At 41.5% G+C, this 18631-nt stretch overlaps 1 protein-coding gene across 6 annotated transcripts in view; it reads right to left on the bottom strand.

Moving 5' to 3' along the window:
- LOC311243099 (uncharacterized protein) overlaps nt 1-18631 on the bottom strand; it is an 89847-nt gene that overhangs the window by 13656 nt on the left and 57560 nt on the right. Inside the window, exons 3-5 of one of the 6 annotated variants that reach the window (XM_084332183.1) lie at nt 11265-11537; nt 9306-9593; nt 8008-8195 (exon numbers count right to left, since the gene is read on the bottom strand). The exons of the other annotated variants lie outside the window; for them this stretch is intronic. Coding sequence (XP_084188309.1) covers nt 8008-8195; nt 9306-9593; nt 11265-11537 — 749 coding nt within the window. The remainder of the gene's footprint in view (nt 1-8007; nt 8196-9305; nt 9594-11264; nt 11538-18631) is intronic. 6 annotated transcript variants of the gene reach the window in all.

Raw genomic sequence — 18631 nt, 5'->3', positions numbered from 1 at the left:
CCAGATATGTGCTTAGAAGAATAACATAAGATAAGATATTCCTTTATTGATCCCCTTGGGGAAATTCAGGCATCATAGCAGCATGGGGGAAGGGGGTACAGGTAGTAAAAACAACACAAGCAGTGTAAATAAATAGGTCAATATAATTTACTATCTAACTCAGTGGTTCCCAAAGTCGGGGTCGTGACCCAAAAGGTGGGCCGCGAGCAGCCACAGGAGGGCCGCGAGATGATTTCCAAAAAAATAAAATAAAATAATTTTTTTTTCTTTTAGGTCACTGAACTTAGAAGCAAGCCAGGACAGTGTTTCTAGTTGTATTCTAAAATTCTATTCTATTGTATTCTAAAATGTGACTATATGGTTTTATATTAACTTAATAAATAAACAAAAACGTAAAATCTACTTATTTCAACGAACATTTCAAACTAAATAACAGATTATGCACATAAAACGCTGAAAACAACCGAAGCAACAATAGCATTTTAATGAGGCTATTATTATTATCATTATTATTTTGCAACAAGTTAGCCCTCTCATAAATAGCACATATAAATGAATAACTAACTTGAACTAACTTAATAGGATTGAAGTGATATTTGGCTTAAATAATCGGTCGCCTGAAAAATAAATGCATTGGGCCGCGGCTCTCTGACGCCTTATTTTCTGGGTCCCGGCCTGAAAAGTTTGGGAACCCCTGATCTAACTAACTGAAATATATATTCACAGTATTCACAGTGTCACATAAGGTGCAGTATGCATAAGTATATATATAGCTCATTCATGCCTAATTGACCAAACCACGCTGGTCTGTGACACATACAAATAATTATGTAATCATGCAGAGGGATCTCTTTAAATGTAATGCCTACCAGATATGTGCTTAGAAGAATAACATAAGATAAGATAAGATATTCCTTTATTGATCCCCTTGGGGAAATTCAGGCATCATAGCAGCATGGGGGAAGGGGGGGGGGGTACAGATAGTAAAAACAACACAAGCAGTGTAAACAAATAGGTCAATATAATTTACTATCTAACTAACTGAAATATATATTCACAGTATTCACAGTGTCACATAAGGTGCAGTATGCATAAGTATATATATAGCTCATTCAGCATGGATACAAGCATTACAAAACAAATCTGAGACCAAACTGGCAGATTAATCGATTGATCAACTAAGAGGGAATGACCCTATATGACAAGGATCACACACGATAGTCAGTGCGACCTGTATGTTGCAGCAAAATCGAAATTATTATTACAGAACTTAATTACTCCGGGCACCCACTTGCAATATTAACGCCTACTAAGACTACACTACAAACTGTGAAAACATGCTTCAACAAGCCACTCAGATTTGCCTCTCCGTCACATGTCAATTGGGGATCATAGACCATGCCTGGACCTGGACTCATGCGTGTGCATGTGAAAAACGTGCTTTGTACAAAATGGCAGGTTGCTTGTTTTTTTCCACTAGACGGTTATCGAAAACACGCTTCTGACAACATTTTAGGTGAGAAGTAAAGCATGCAAATGCTGGATCTTACTTCTTAGGTTTGATCTGAATTTGGTGAGCCAGGCGCGCCGGAGTTCATGCACAATTCCCAGCAGTGCTGCGTTTACTTTGTTACTGTAAAAATGTAATGATTGTGATATGATGTTGTTAATGAGACGATGAGCTGTATGTGTATGTCACTGGAATTTCCCCAAGGGGATCAATAAAGTATCTTATCTATCTTATTAGCATTTAAAGCTACAGAGGCAGGACTGTAACAGAGGGGTATAGAGGCAGAAACTGCCTGTCAGGACTGTAACAGAGGAGTATAGAGGCAGAAACTGCCTGTCAGGGCTGTAACAGAGGGGGTATAGAGGAAGAAACTGCCTGTCAGGACTGTAACAGAGGGGTATAGAGGAAGAAACTGCCTGTCAGGACTGTAACAGAGGAGTATAGAGGAAGAAACTGCCTGTCAGGACTGTAACAGAGGGGGTATAGAGGAAGAAACTGCCTGTCAGGACTGTAACAGAGGAGTATAGAGGAAGAAACTGCCTGTCAGGACTGTAACAGAGGAGTATAGAGGCAGAAACTGCCTGTCAGGACTGTAACAGAGGGGTATAGAGGCAGAAACTGCCTGTCAGGACTGTAACAGAGGAGTATAGAGGCAGAAACTGCCTGTCAGGACTGTAACAGAGGGGTATAGAGGCAGAAACTGCCTGTCAGGACTGTAACAGAGGGGTATAGAGGCAGAAACTGCCTGTCAGGACTGTAACAGAGGGGTATAGAGGCAGAAACTGCCTGTCAGGACTGTAACAGAGGGGTATAGAGGCAGAAACTGCCTGTCAGGACTGTAACAGAGGGGTATAGAGGCAGAAACTGCCTGTCAGGACTGTAACAGAGGGGTATAGAGGAGGAAACTGCCTGTCAGGACTCAGGACTGTAACAGAGGGGTATAGAGGCATGCTAGAATGCACAATCCGAGTAGTAATTTCAGCAGAAAATGTCAAAGACATGTTTTGGGGACCTCAGAGATCTATATTAACTCTCATACACGCCTTATCTCCTCCCGCCTGGACTATTGCAACTCCCTCCTCACTGGCATCACCTTCCACTCCCTCCATAAACTGCAAATGGTCCAAAGCTCAGCCGCCCACCTCCTCACTAACACCCGGTCCCGTGAACACATCACTCCTGTCCTCCACTCTCTCCACTGGCTCCCGATCAAACACTGCATAAACTTCAAAACACTACTCCTCACCTTCAAAGCCCTCCACAGCCTGCCCCCCCCCCCCCCCCCCCCCCTACCTGACTGATCTCCTTCTTCCCTACCGCCCCACCCGTTCCCTCCGGTCCTCCTCCACTGCCTCCCTCACTGTCCCGACATCGAAACTCAAAAACGTTGGTGATCGGGCCTTCTCTCGCACTGCACCCCGACTCTGGAACTCCCTCCCTCAGTCCATCAGAGACTCCCCTACGCGTCATTGCTTTACCCAAACTGTGCATGCTTCCGCGTTCCCGTTTTGCGCTCTGATTGGCCACTGATGTTTCTGGTCGCACCAATCGTGTGACGGCAAGTTCTTTCCCCGGTTAAGCTTAGGCACTCTTTCGAAGTTGGTTAAGGTTAGGCGGCTACGTGGTGCAGTGGGCAAGGCGCTCACCACGAATACTGGAGACTGGGCTCGAACAGGTAAGCCTCCCTGTTCGAGCCCAGCGCTCCACATTGCTTTCAGTTTAGCTGGTCGTCCGCACTAATACACATTGGCAGTATTAGGGGGAGGGAAACTGATGGGTGGGGATCGGGCGTTGTGGACAGCGACTCCTACAGGTCGGTTGGTAGAATCAGGAAGCGACGGGGGCAGGGCCCCTCCAAAGCCCAGACCCCTGACGCTGAAAGATCCAGCCGCGCAGGTGGAAAGATGAGACTGCTGTTACCTCGAGTATCGGAGGGGACTCGTGCTATGTATGACTTAGTCCACATTGCAGCCGGCTTATGGGAGGCATGAAAAAGCGTTCAAAGACAGGGGAGGGTTGAATTGGACGATACGAAAAAAAATTGGGATGGGAGAAAAAATAGAAAATGGGAGAAAAAGTGGATAAAAAAAAAGAAGTTGGTTAAGGTTAGAGTTTGTCTTAGAAGACTTAAAGCATGGCGATAGAACGGTTAGGGTTAGGGTTAGGGTTTGCTGCAGGTCGACGCGGAAATGGGCGCGTCACGCGATTGGGCGCACATGTCACATGACCAGAAACATCAGTGGCCAATCATATTCGCAAAACGCATGAACCGTTTGGGTAAAGCATAGACGCCTCCCCTACACTCCCCTACATAGACGCCTCCCCTAAAGCATAGACCCCTCCACCTTCAAAGCTCGCCTCAAAACCCACCTGTTCTCCCTTGCCTTCAACCCCCCCCACCCATAACCCCCCCCCTCCAACCCGATTGATGTCCGTCTCCTGTCGCTCTGTCTTTTTGTGCTATCTCATGCTGTCTTTCCCTGTTCCCCCCATGGTCTCATGTTTCTTTTGTTTTTGTTTATTTGTTTTTACTATGTTCCTAACTACTGTCAGCGACTTCGGGTCATTGAGAAGCGCTATATAAATAAAATTAATTATTATTATTATTATATTAACCTCTTAACTTTTTGAGCGCCGGGGGCCTAGAGCATATTAGTTCCTACCACGCCAACGCTCTAAAAGATAGGAATAAGTGGCGGTGTTTGCAGCAAATATACGATATGCAGCAAAACGTGAATTTCACTAAAAGCGTTGCCGTTTCTCGCCTGGACACGCTACTATTTACAAATCAAATATTTATAATAGGTATTATGTTTCATCATGAATGCATGAAAGGGGGGGGGGGGGGTTGTTTTTTGATGCTTTGATCGTCACCAACGACATAAGTTGTGGAGTAACGTTACACACACACACACACACGTTGCGATCGAGGTGAAATCATGGTTGGATCAAAGCAGGATTGATATAATTTAATCCTTACCTTCACTAGTAGGAGGTACCCCAAAAAGAATATTCCAATTGTCTGATCGCGAGTCCAAGTACCGGTGTCCATCGTGTCGCCAACATAATCCACCACAACAGATGCATCGGAGGCATTTGATGCTTCTCAATGCGATCGGGATACCAGACCGCCTCGCCCAACAAAGAAAAGTGCGCCCAGAGACATTTGATCGCCGCACAGGCCAAGATATAATGTTTCAAAGGGTGCTCGATACTGTTGTACAGTAAATTACCAAGTATGGCTTTGTCAGTATTCCAATGTACAGTGTCCAACCCCCCCGCCCCCCCCCACCTACAATGTACAGCCCCACCCACCCACCCACCCACCCAACCCCACCCCACCTACCCAACCTCCTCCAATGTACAGTTTCTACGTCAAATGTATATACACTCTTTTTCTGGACACTTTTTGTATCACAAACAGTACTGTATTTGCAAATCTGGTATGTCATAAATGTATAGATGTAGCAGTACTGTCTATCTGTATGTTGTGCGTGTCATATATGTTATGATGAATTGAAAATGGGGGATCCTGATGTAAACAAGACGAAAGTCTTTCTCTGGTCTGCATCCCCTTAACAATTGTATGTATTGAGCTGTACTGTACTGTACCCATTCTGCAATCTGTTAATACACTTTTCAATCAATCATTCAATACTGCCACCTGGGTGGATGCGGCCGGTATTGCACTTTGGCCTTCTCAGGATGATTCCCCATGTTAACCCAGAGTCTGTGTGAATGGAAATATCGAATAAAAGAAATAACGATGAAAACCCGGCTATACTCGGGTCTGGCGCTGAACGGTCGGCGAGATAACCCGACTATCCTCGGGTCAGGCGTCCAAAGAGTTAAGCCCGGAGCCCTATTTTCTGAAATTCCGCCTAAAATACACACCTAATTAAATGGAATATTGCTCCACTTCTACAAGGTCCATTTGCATGTTCTTGGTATCTAGGGACATCTATGGACCTCAGTGAATGTATTCCCAGTGTCAGAAATATTGTCTATTACTAGGCTTGCTTAAATTGTGATGAAACAAAGGAGAATATGAATTATGATTTCTCTTTGCATCTTTGAAAGTGAATAACACCATGCTAAAAATTACCAGACATGAAGAACTGCCACTGAGCTCGTTCAGTACCTTCTTGAGATCACGTCTACAAAAAATCTAAGGAAGTGAATAAAGATGATTAAACAGAAGGTTTTGTAGATACAGTACTGAATTCTCCCATCCGGACCAATGCAATTTGAAATATTATTATAGAATATAGAATAGCAGGCCTATAAATTACTATTACTTTATTATAGCCAATTCTCACATTTATGGATTGGGCCAAATCTTCTCTTTCAAATGGCGGAGTTCAATTTGGATTTAGTATCACCAGGCGTGCATGAAGAACAGATAATGAAATCTACGAAATGAAATGTATGTACAGTAGGTTTTTTATTCTTGCAAGAGCCCCGCCATTTTGAAACTGATTTCAAATCGGATGGTTGCTAAATGCTCAAAATAGGGGAGACAAACTAACTGCACTCCAATATATGCCAATAATGTTCAGTTTTGTTCTATATAATCCAGAGTAATAAGAAAATGTTTTAATAATAATCAGGAAGTCATTTGCTTGCAGAAAACTAGAACCCTTTGGGAAGTGTAGTTTTGAAAGATTCCAACGCTCATTGAAAGCTCGGGATGTCCACTTTCAAAATGACTCAAAATGACTACAGTCACCGACGGCCGGTAATTCAAAATGGTCGATTTCCGCGATAACAACACATTTAAAAAAACTAAAATCTAACTAATAACACTTTAACCTATTGGTGAACAAATGGATTGATGAAAATATACATTATAACTGCTGTTGTGACATGGTTATGATGTTTATTCTTGAATATGTTAAAAAAATAAAATAAATAATTATGTCAGACAGTGTAGAGAGCTTGATTTATGACGTGATGTCATTTTGGGACCGGTCCCGTCGGGTGGAAGAGGTTAACGGAGTATAATATGTGACCTTTAATACTTAATACCTATAAACACAAAATTGCTTTGCCAGCAGTCTTACTGAAACATGCTGTTGTATGAAGGGGCCAACACAGCATGCTTTGTGGTCTCGTTATGTTGGGTTGAATGTGATTGGAGTGAGCAAATGTTCAAACGCACATACACACCAACACATAGAACGTAGTTGTTATAACAAGCCTCCCTGATATATACCTCTATAAAAATATTATTCATTAATTCAATGTCATTTTCATGGGACATCACAAATGTGTGTTGGTTCGTATGGTAGCAGATTTTAAACACATCAGCTAAAATGTGAATAACTGATTAATAGGGTTCAACTGCTGTTTATAAAAATATTGTAGTGGAAAAAAATTGTTAGAGCAATATATCGCAATATTTTGCATGGCAATATTATATTGATACAGTGACGCCAATTATCAACCGGGAACCTCCTGATTACCAGACGACTGCTCTACCTCCCGAGCCACTGTGCAATTGGTCAATGTAATGCTTTTTATGTATATTTTCTTGCTCTTTTAATAATAATAATAATAATAATAATAATAATAATAATAATAATAATGATAATAATACATCTATTTTATATAGCGCTTTTCCAGGTGCTAAAAGTGTAATAAAAAAGTGCTGTGTTTATTACAGCCTCATGTAACCTAGCTCTAGTATCAGTATCGGTATCTGCAGATATCCAAATTCAGGTATCAGTATCAGAACTGAAAAAAGTGGATTGGTGCATCTCTAGTTATGGTGGGACTTACACATAGCCAGCCTTTGCGTTCAAATTAGGGGTTACCGTAAGTGTCTTGCTCAAGGACACTTCGACACACGGGAGACTGCAATTCTAAACATTCTAAACTGGCCCCTGTAAATGTCCAAACCCAACCCCTTCCAATGTACAGTTTCCTCCCACCCCGCCTACCAAACCCCCCCTCCCCACCCCACCCACCCAACCACCTCCAATGTACAGTTCCCCCCCCCCCCCCCCACCCCACCTACACCTACCCAATTTCCTCCCATGTACAGTTTCTTCCCCCTCAAATGTATATACTCTCTTTTTAGACTCTTTTTGTACTCACAAACAGTACTGTAGATCTGGTATGTCATAAATGTCTAGATGTAACAGTACTGTCTATCTGTATGTCATGTACCGGTATGTCCTGATGAATTGAAAATGGGGGACCCTGATGTAAACAAGACGAAAGTATTTCTCTGGTCTGCACCCCCTTAACAATTGTGTGTATTGAGCCGTACTGTATTGTACCCATTCTGCATAATGGATTCTGATAAAACGTTCAATCAATCAATGCTGCCTGGGAATCGAACCGGAAAAAGGTTCCGACTACCACTCTACCTCCTGAGTCACTGTCTCCCCCATAGAAACCTTGTTTGTTTTTCCTGGATCCTGGATTCTCTCTCTCGCTCGCTCGCTCGCACGCACGCACCGCACGCACATTTGCATTTCAAACGGACTCACGTCATGGTTATACGTGAGTCGACACACGGGAGACTGCAGATCCGGGGCTGCTGCGGTCTGAGCACCAGAGCTGTCCGTCTTGGTGGAGCTCTTCTTGCAGCAGCACCTCCTCACACAGCAGCAGCAGAGAACCACCACAACGGCCACACCTACAGCAACACCGATGGGAAACCACGGCAGGGCAGAATCTGTCGAACAGGGGGGAGACTTATGTTATAGATTAATATTCCTGCCTCACATGTTATATTTTACTAGTGTATGAGATCTGGACATGTTGTACATATTTTATTAATAATGTTGTATTTGACTTTTTAATTTAGTCTGACTTTTTTGTGCCATCCTTGATAGTTTTCGGATGGATGACTTGTTGTGATGAATTTTATTGTCAAATTGTCAAATAAACTAAACTAACTAAACTAAATACTACTACTATTATACTACTAATACTAGGAATGTCTGATCACAGAGTGTGTCCGACTCTTTACCACCTAACCTGTACGGACTACAACGGATGCCGTATATCACGCCAGTTAGGGTACCTTGTGCATACTACACCCGTGTATACTGTTTACTTGACTTCACTCATATTAGTATATATTCAGATTCTAATTCTTTATTGCCCATATTTATTGTAATGTATAATGTAACTGATGGGCCATACAGACCTTCATCTGCACCTTTGATTACACTGTTTACTCTCATATTCTTATATTCAGGGTTAATTATATTGTTTACACCATTTATTATTATAATTATCATTATAATTCTATTGCCTATATTTATGTCTTTCTACTATTACCCTGCCCATACCTGTAACCCCTCCCCCATGCTGCTATGATGCCCACATTTTTCCAAGGGGATCAATAAAGGAATATCTTATTGTATCTTATATTCATGTATCAACAATTAGCCTATTTTATTTGTTCTCTCTCCTAGGTACTAAGAGAGTTTTATTTTAAATGTTACAATATTGTAAGAAAGGGGCAGGACTAGATGAGCTGTGCTTCCTTCTGCCCCTTCTCCAACTCATCCTTGTTAGTTTTTCTATGGATAAAGTCAGACTAATTTGTTTATGTTTACATTTTGTCTCTACAGTGATTTGTATGCGTGTTGTGTTCGAGATAAATAAAGATATAATCAAATCAAATCGTGAGAAAGTGTTGGGAGAGCATGTGACATGCACACGTGGCTTGGGTTCCATGACGGTATACCTCGCTATATTATGGTAAATCTCCCAGCCCCAAGAGCAGAATGTACATACAGTAGAGATATGATAGGGAGGATGGACTGTCACTCACCAGTCACGATTAGGTATACTGTCAGGACAGGGTTGGCATCCGGGTCTTGCAGGTGAAACGAGCCACTATCCGTGGTTTTAAGTTCATGAATCATAAACTGAAACCAGGTGTTATATTTCCATATCTGACTCCTGCCATCGAAAGAATATTTATCCAGCCTACCGCGGATAACGATATCGATGGGACCGTCCCTCGAATCGTAGTAGTAGACATTGCTCAAGGAAGGCTCCAGATTAAACGTAATGTTGAGATCGCTGCCCGCCACCATGTTCAGATGTAAGATGCGTTCTGAAACACAGAAGACGTGAGAGGGAGGCGTTAGAAAGACAAACGTGTAATGGCATGATGAAACAAAAATAACCAAAACATTTTCACTTAGGAAAAACTAGGTTACCGTTTTACCAAGGAAACTATAAAAGAAGGAAGAGTTGTGACGGCAGAAGACCAACATTCTATGCTCTGCTTGATGCCAGTTCTATTGAAGCCTGTATTAAAAATTTAAATATACATCAACCAATTATATCAAACATTAGCTAGTTAACAATGCAACAAATTGCCTTTGATTCTGACATCCGAGGTAATAACCTGTTCAAGTGACGGATCATAAACGAGGAGATGGCTGATCCCATTCAACTCAATGTCAGGCGAACTGAAAGTTTCCACACTTGGCACCAATGTGCATTCGAGAGCTACACAGTGACCCTTCCTTCTGTTTTAGTTTCCTTGGGTTTTGAAATACGCTAAAGCTTTTAATTTCACACCACAAAAACCGAAGAGACTTTGGTGGTGACTCCAATTGGGATAAATATTATTAGAACTATTCAGACTGCAGCAGTTTGAGGAACTACAGCTAGGGCACTTTCTGTTTCACTGCTTCATAAAACATATAAAACAATCAATCAAAAGCAACGTGTTTTTGTACGAGCTGCATAATGTAATCCAAGCTATTGTCTATTTTGTAACTTCACCTTTTTGTGCCACCAAAATTTAATACCAAATTCACCCACCTGTCAAAAAACTGTAGTGTTGTCCTTCAATTGCCCAATCTATGATGGGTGTGCCTGCGTTGTTTATAGTAGGGCTGAACGATATGATTCACAATATGTTTCTGTTATTATCATTTTCATTGGAAAAACATATTTAAATTATCATGGTGTGATTTTTGTGGCGATCTGTACCAAATAAAGATGTTTTCCTAAGTTTGCAGAATATGATCTAGACACTTTAAACACTTTTTAACACTACACCATATTTGTATTTTTTATATATATATATTTAGATATATTTATTACAAAGAGATGTGCACTACATCCATACCTAAATTTAGCATTTTACATTTATTTGCATTTTGTACCTCGTTGTTTGCATTTTGTACTTACTTTAGGCTGTACTTTAGTTTGTATATTGTATATGTTGTATAGTGTTTGGACTTTATTCTTTTTACTTTTGTACTGTATGAAACACATTCTCAAGGGGCTCATGTACAGAACCAAGCATCTCACTGTAATGTACATGTGCTTTATGTGACAAATAAAACAAAACTTGAAAGCGCCACAATAATGAATTTGGCATGGCATTTTGAAACTCACCTTTAAGAAATATTACAAATATTATATATAATAAACAATATTACCTCCTGCGATTTGGATACTGCACTACTGCACCAGGGTAGTTGTTCAGCCCTAGTTTATAGTGATTTATTGAACTTGTGTTTTTGTTTTGTCACTCTGAAATGTATTATTTCCAATGTGACATCCGACAGCTGACCATGAGTTGTACATACATACTGTAACAAAAAGGTGTATTTACATCACTGTCAAACAGTGGAGTAAAATGTATATTATGTATTTCGAGTTGTAATGGGCTAAGGAAGTCCAAAGAAGCTTATTTCCCATCCAGAGGTCAAACACTAGTGAATGTAACCACTTTAGATGGATTGTAGCTTTAATAGACACTCACCTGATACCTCGATCTTCTTCGACACTATCACCCGTCCCTTTATGTCTTTCAACTGATAGAGGCCTTGGTCAAACTGGGTGAGCTTCCGCATCACCCAGTGACTGTTCTCCATCCTGCCTCGTCCCGTCTCAGCCGTGGTGTCATTGTGTCTCCATATGACCCGTGTATGTCTTTGGCCCTCAGGGCTGAACTCCAGGGATGCAGAGATTAGGGGGAACCACCAGGAAAACGTGTCCCCGTAGGACTTCCCTTCCAGTCCTGTACGGCAGAGGCCTGCACAACCACATACATCATTCACACTTAGTAAATCACAAATTATGTTAAAGGAACACTCCAACATTTGGGGAAATTAGCTTACAGTCTTCTCCAGAGAGAGACAAGAAGATAGATACCAGTTTCATCTCTGTGCGTTCAGTAGAAAGCTATCTGGCTGCATGTTAGCCTAGCTTAGCACAATGAATGGAAGCGGACACTGATGGGTAGCCTTCGGGAGAGGTGTTAGTTGGACAATGCCTAGGCTACCCCGTCACTGTCCGCTTCCATTCATTGTGCTAAGCTAGGCTAGCAGCCAGATAGCTTTCTACTTAACGCACAGAAGAAACTGCTATCTATCTTCTTGTCTCTCTCTGGAGAAGACGATAAGCTAATTTCCCAAAATGTTGGCGTGTTCTTTTAACCTATATGATGTTAGCTTCATGTTTACCAGTCTGTAGTTTACCCTCTGCAGATGGACAAAGGAAAACTTGTGAAATGGGCATACACATTCTGAGGGCACGTCTGCATAAAGGAAGAATATTAGTTGGGTCATCTGTGGCACTTCCGTGACCGTGGAGAGCAAAGGTCCATTTCTCAATGGATTTGTCATCTAGGAGGGTTAATAAACAAATGTAGCCGGGGTGTATTTTTTTAAAAGGCGGAGGAAATTTGTGAGTGACCAAATCCAAAATGGTTGCCGTGGAAATTAACTTTTTAATGGTTTGACCGGCTACAATGATGCACAATACATGGTTTCAGAGCTTATTTTGGTCAAGAAATACATATTTGGTGTTTATATAATGATTTGACCTATTGTTGACCTTAAAATGCAAGATGGAGGGCGGCTACATGGCGTAGTGGGCAAGGCACTCGCCACGAAATGCTGGAGACGCTGGGCTCGTCAGTTCGAGCCCAGCGCTCCACATTTGCTTTCAGTTTAGCTGGTCGTCCGTACTAGTACACATTGGCCGTATTAGATTGCAGAATGGGTACAATACAGTACAGCTCAATACACACAATTGTTAAGGGGATGCAGACCAGAGAAAGACTTTCGTCTAGTTTACATCAGGGTCCCCCATTTTCAATTCATCAGGACATATATGACATACATGACATACAGATAGTCAGTACTGCTACATCTATACATTTATGACATACCAGATTTGCAGTCTATTAGCAGTCCTTGTTAGCCCATTTATACCAGCAGGCCTTGTTAACCCATTTATACCAGCAGGCCTTGTTAGCCCATTTATACCAGCAGATCGATACGGTACTTGATGTGATATTCGGATGTTTTTTACGCAGTGGCTTTCGGTGACTCATAATAATCGTACGTCTTATTTTAGAAGAATCAAATATTCCCCAAACATCAAAACACTTGGATTTAAAGATGTCGTGAATATTAACTAGGGGACAATATGCTCAACGGTCAAACAACCATGTCCATAATCCCACAGTGTAGTTACTGATTGGGGTAAGAATTATTCGATTAAATTCACTCAACCTTTATGAATGTGGAGAGTTGACAAGAGCTCTCAACTGACCTATGTAAAAATAGAATAGATTAACAATTTGATGGTATTCGTAATGTTTTAATAGAAGATATTAACAGTTTGATTATGTGACACAGCCACATATGGATGGACTTGTCCAGTGGTGAAGGAGTAAAGTACCTTTTTTTATGGTGGGTACAGTGATAGTTAAGGAAAAGCACACAGCTGTCCTCAGGTGAGAAGAATTTCCATCTAGGCAAAGGTGTAGACCGGGTCCGAATTAACAGGGAGGTATCATTTTAGAATGTCTCTTTAAACAGGGGTGTCAAACTCATTTTCACAGAGGGCCACGTCAGCATTTTGGTTGCCCTCAAAGTGCCAAAGACAGTATAAATGTAAATGTAATGTAAAATAAATGTAACTACTCCTTGCTTTACATATTGTTAAATAACTGTTTATGTATTTATCACTTATATTCTATTACTTCCAAGTTACAAATATGACATATTGTGATAGGAAAATCTAAATTTTTGTATTTGCTCTTTAACCCTGCTTAAAAAATGTCTACAATCCACTTCTGTTGAAATTGCCTACGTTTTTCTATTCTATATTTCTTCGTAAAGATGCAAGGAGACACAGAGGTGTTACTTTCAGTCCCCCACACTATACGTAAAACATAACGATACAACTGCCCGTTGCAACACAGGAAGCTTGTTTCCTGTTAGAAATTCTAGGTTTGCATTTTTTTGTTACATGTCTGAATGCCACTATTAACATACGAAGCGCAGCTTCTTAGAAATGTCTGATTTTGGGCAGCCCCCCCACCCCCGGTATCCTGCCTGTCTCTTTGCATTCAAACAGTCTCTTTTCAGCTACACATTGTAAACTGAAGTGAGATTCTGCACAGATAAGCTAATATCAGCTTCTATCCTTGATTCAAGTAATCATTCTTTCAGTTCCAACTGGGTCATTGTTAGCATAATTCCACCGCAATATGCATTTGCATAGATGTATATGTTATTTTTACATAAATCCTTTTGATTTATCAGGTTAAGAACCACATATTACTCTATCAATCAATGATCAGGCTATTTTTCATTTTCATAACATTTGTATTTATTCATACATGGAATTGTTACAGTCCAACTGTGTCTTCAGTACATATAGTTCACTTAATATGATCCACTAAATCCCATGGCCGACAGAAACAGGAAGAAGAAATCTCTTATTTTACCTGCCCTAGGCTGGACAAGATATGCCTCCTAAACTGTCTAAATGGAAGTACAGGAAGTACAGGCGTACCGGTTCCGGTCAGCCCAGATCGGTTTATAGTCCCCAGAGAAACAAAGAACAAAGCAGACGCTTGTAAATCGTAAATCGGAGGCAGCTTCCAGGGGAAATACATACACTGGAAATTCTACCCCATAGACACTTTCGACAGTAGTTCTTTACCAGGCTTTATCTCACGGTGATAACCCTGGGAACAAGGTTATACCTGCCCCTAGCGCAATGTTTACCAAACCAAACAAAATGTACATACTTATTTAGCTGAAATGAAAACACAATTCAATTAACCCTTTGATCGCCGGGGTTAAATTCATAATTTACCATCCCTCGCCAGCCCTATTTAACATGGAGAAGTTCCCCTTCTTTGCAGGGCTATAACTTTTAAAAATTTATTGCTAAATTGACATTACCATGGCCCATTCAAATTCCTATATCTATTGTTCAGGGTGTAGCAACGTTATACTTTTTCATTCACATATTCATACTAAAATACGGTCTAAAGTATAAGTATGTTTTTATCGTTTTCTGCAGCTTTCTCCAGAACGTGATTTATAGCTCCAAATGCATTATATTGATGATGAAATACAGTTTGATAGCAATCGGCGCGAGATAAAAAATTTCAACTGGACGTGGTTCTAGAAGTTACTACGTATCATCTGATGTTGACCGGATGGGCGGGGGGTCGTTTATAATTCCATGGGCAATGTTATATCATTCATCTAGTGTGGGTGATATGATCATTGGAGCAGTTAGTATAGAAGACATTACAAAATAACGCTGAAACTCACCGTAGCTTCCTCGCGCCGTTGGGAGATGAGCGTGGAACAGAATTTTTTCTATTATTGGATATAGAAATACCCGATCCATTTCCAGGTTGTATAATAGTATATACGTCCAAATCATGTTGTTTATTGAGTTATTGGCAACGGATCGATATCCATTGTGTCGAGCTCGAGTCCCGGGACCTATACAGAGTGATCGGACCAAATTGAAATGAGCACCAGCGTCACTTCCCTGTTTATGCCCTGGGCGATCTGCCGATCGGCCACCAGATGGCGCTCTTGAACCGTTCGAGAGTCGACAGGGGTTCACCAGTACATATAATGTCTCCGGGGGAGAAATATGATTTCGATCACAGATTTTTGAAATATTGATATCAATGACGCTGTACAGCGTCATCGGCAGAATAAGCATGGCGGGGAATGATGCTGAAAAGCGTCAACGCGATTAAAGGGTTAACATAAATACATACATTTTGTGTATCTATCAGTTAATTTGCATATTTACTGAGGTTCATTCAGAGGGGCAGAACTATGGTGCAACCAACACTGTGAGCTGCTAAGTAAGAACACGTGGGACAGATGTAGCATTTTTACTAAAACAAATGGCTGCACTCAAACTTGCAGAGGCCATACATCCAACTAATGGGAGATAGTTTGATTACAGAAAACATTTTCTCTGCATGAACGCACAACTGTAACTGTACTCAAAAATAAGGGTTGTCTCAGTTCACAACTATATTGGTCAGGTTTTGGGTGAGACTTGTTTGCGTCCTGCAGCTTCTGATTACATTTGGCGAGATGCTCGTTATGTCACACAACAGCAAAGTCACACAGCCAGTTTGGATCGGACAGTTCAGACAATATTTCTTCAGCCACAATAAAGCTAGCTTTCACTGCTGCATGTTTTCTGGCTGTAGCTCCTGTGAACATACTCTGCTGCGATTGCAGTCTGCCTTTTAATTCTTGGACAATGTTGTTTTTCTTGGAGGCTAAATCTGGCATGCGGTTGGTGTTTGGTGTCAAAATGCAGACGTAGATTGTACTCTTTGACGACAGACGCCGCATCATAACACAAAAGACATACCGTTTCTTCTTATCCTTGAAGCACAAACATGTTTTCACTTTCACATCTTTCTTGAAACTGCCTTCCATCTCCATCAACTTTTCTCTTACTGGACATGTTGGCATCACGACACTAATGAAGATGTTCAATTCTCAATTCGACTTGATGGTGAAATCGCCGTAGTTAAACACTGATGTAAGGCTACATTGCCATCTACATGGGATGCCGCCACTTTGGCGGTCACATAATTGACATGCATTATGGTAAATGTAGTTTATAGTCAATGCACGCTTTAAAGCAGCATAGACTTATAATAAGACAATCATAGACCACCGCAACACTTCCGGGATTCTGAAATCATGGAGGAGATGGTGGGGGAGCAAATGAATGAATGTGGATGAGAGCCTTGATGTAAGTGGTTGTAGCTACGGCTGTGTGGGTGCTAGAAACATGATCGTATAGACTTTTATATGCCTGAGTCTCCTGAACACGGCGCAACCGATTCCAAATCGATCGGAACTTAATCAGCCAAGCTATAGTCCCTTTTTCAGCACCTACTCCCCATACGCATGCGCAGATTGCCAAAGGATTCTGAAGGCTCGCAAAGCTCTTCTCTTCGGTTCAAATAACAAACTCAGCAAGACCGACGGCTTCTCAGTTACAGTGGGTGACAATATTGTCACAAGGAAAGACGAAATTACCTACCTGGGTTCCATCCTAGAGGCAAATCTTTCCTGTGACAAAATGGCATCCAATGTAATAAAAAAAGTCAACCAACGAACTAGATTCTTGTACCGGATCTCCTCTCTGGTAAACAAGAATACCCTGAGGACTCTGGCAGGAGCACTCATTCAAGGGTACTATGACTATGCGTGCACCTCATGGTACCAAAGCACCTCAAAGGCGCTTAAAACAAAATTACAAACATCACAAAACAAACTGGTCAGACTACTACTTGACCTGAACCCCAGAACCCACCTCACCCCTGCCCACTTTGCCAACCTAGGATGGCTTAGAGTAGACGACAGAGTACAGCAACTTGCAATGGGCCTGGTCTACAAGATACACTATACGACCGGGGTGCCCATGTACATGTCAAAATACTTCCCAAAGGTCAGTGAATACCACAACCACTACACCAGAGGAAGCTCAACAAATCATGTTAAACCCAGATTCGGCTCAAACAAGGGACTAAACACGTTTCGCAATTATGCCACAACAATGTGGAACGCCCTACCCAAAGCTGTAAAGGAATGTGAATCCCTGCCCACATTCAAAACCGCCCTTAAAGAGCACCTACGGGAGGCTGCAATTCGAAACTGGCCACCGTAAATGCCCAAAACCCCCACCACCTCCTAATAGACAGTCTCCTCCCCACCGCATGTATATATTCCCTCCCCGCCGTATGTATATTCCCCTCCCACCCACCCACCCCCTCCTAATGTACAGTCCCCTCCCCATCATATGTATATACTCTGTCAGGATCTAGGGGTAACAGTACTGTATATTTGAATACCGCCTATGTCACAAATGTATCAGTACTAAATACCTATATGTCCCTATGCCATAAATGTCATGTATGTTATGTATGTCATAAATGTCTATATGAATTGAAAATGGGGGACCCTGATGGAAACAAGACAAACGTCTTTCTCAGGTCTGCATCCCCTTAACAATTGTATGTATTGAGCCGTACTGTATTGTACCCATTCTGCAATCTGTTAAATAAAGTTTTCATTCATTCATTCATTCAAGCCTCTCCAATAGCATAAAACTGCAGTGCCGCAGCCCCATACATAGGAGGGGCCTGTACTGTGCGTTGGGGGCCTGTACTGTGCGGTGCACTACTGCGCATGCGAGAAACAAAGTAAAGTAATTCTAATCTAGTCTAAGGGTTAAGTTTAGGCCCTCATCCAGAAGAGGTTAAGCTTAGAGTAACAGTCAGGGCTGGTAATCCAATTGATATTCAGTTTAAGATAAAAATTCTAGTCTATAGACAATTGGTTGCATTGAATGCTTTATTTGGTTACTCCTAATCCAATTGATATTCAGTTTAATACAAAAATATTTTGGACATTAGGTCCTATTTTCCGTATGTTACTTTATGTTCTGTATGTTACTTTATGTTTCTAGTGTCCTATATTATATGTTACTTTGTTTCTCGCATGCGCAGTAGTGCACCGCACAGTACAGGCCCCCAACGCACAGTACAGGCCCCTCCTATGTATAGGCTGCGGCACTGCAGTTTTACCCTACTCTCTCTCTCCTCTCATCTGGGGCCAATAACCCACCCTGCTGAAGCAAACGGGGGTTCTCATGTCTCCGACTTTCACAGATGGATGGAGTATGGTGGAAGATACCCACCTATCCCCTCTGTCCATAACTCAACTCATCATGAGCAGAGCTTTCATTAGAGCCTATGTGACGATTTTGAAAAAAAACTCTTTTGGAGCTCAAAATTGTCAGCCATCTTGCATTTGAAGGTCA

The sequence above is a fragment of the Notolepis coatsorum genome, assembly GCF_963971535.1.
Source record: "Notolepis coatsorum genome assembly, chromosome: 16".
Lineage (NCBI taxonomy): Eukaryota > Metazoa > Chordata > Actinopteri > Aulopiformes > Paralepididae > Notolepis > Notolepis coatsorum.
The sequence above is the reverse complement of the archived record's forward strand: the minus strand, read 5'-3'. Positions and strand labels throughout refer to the sequence as shown.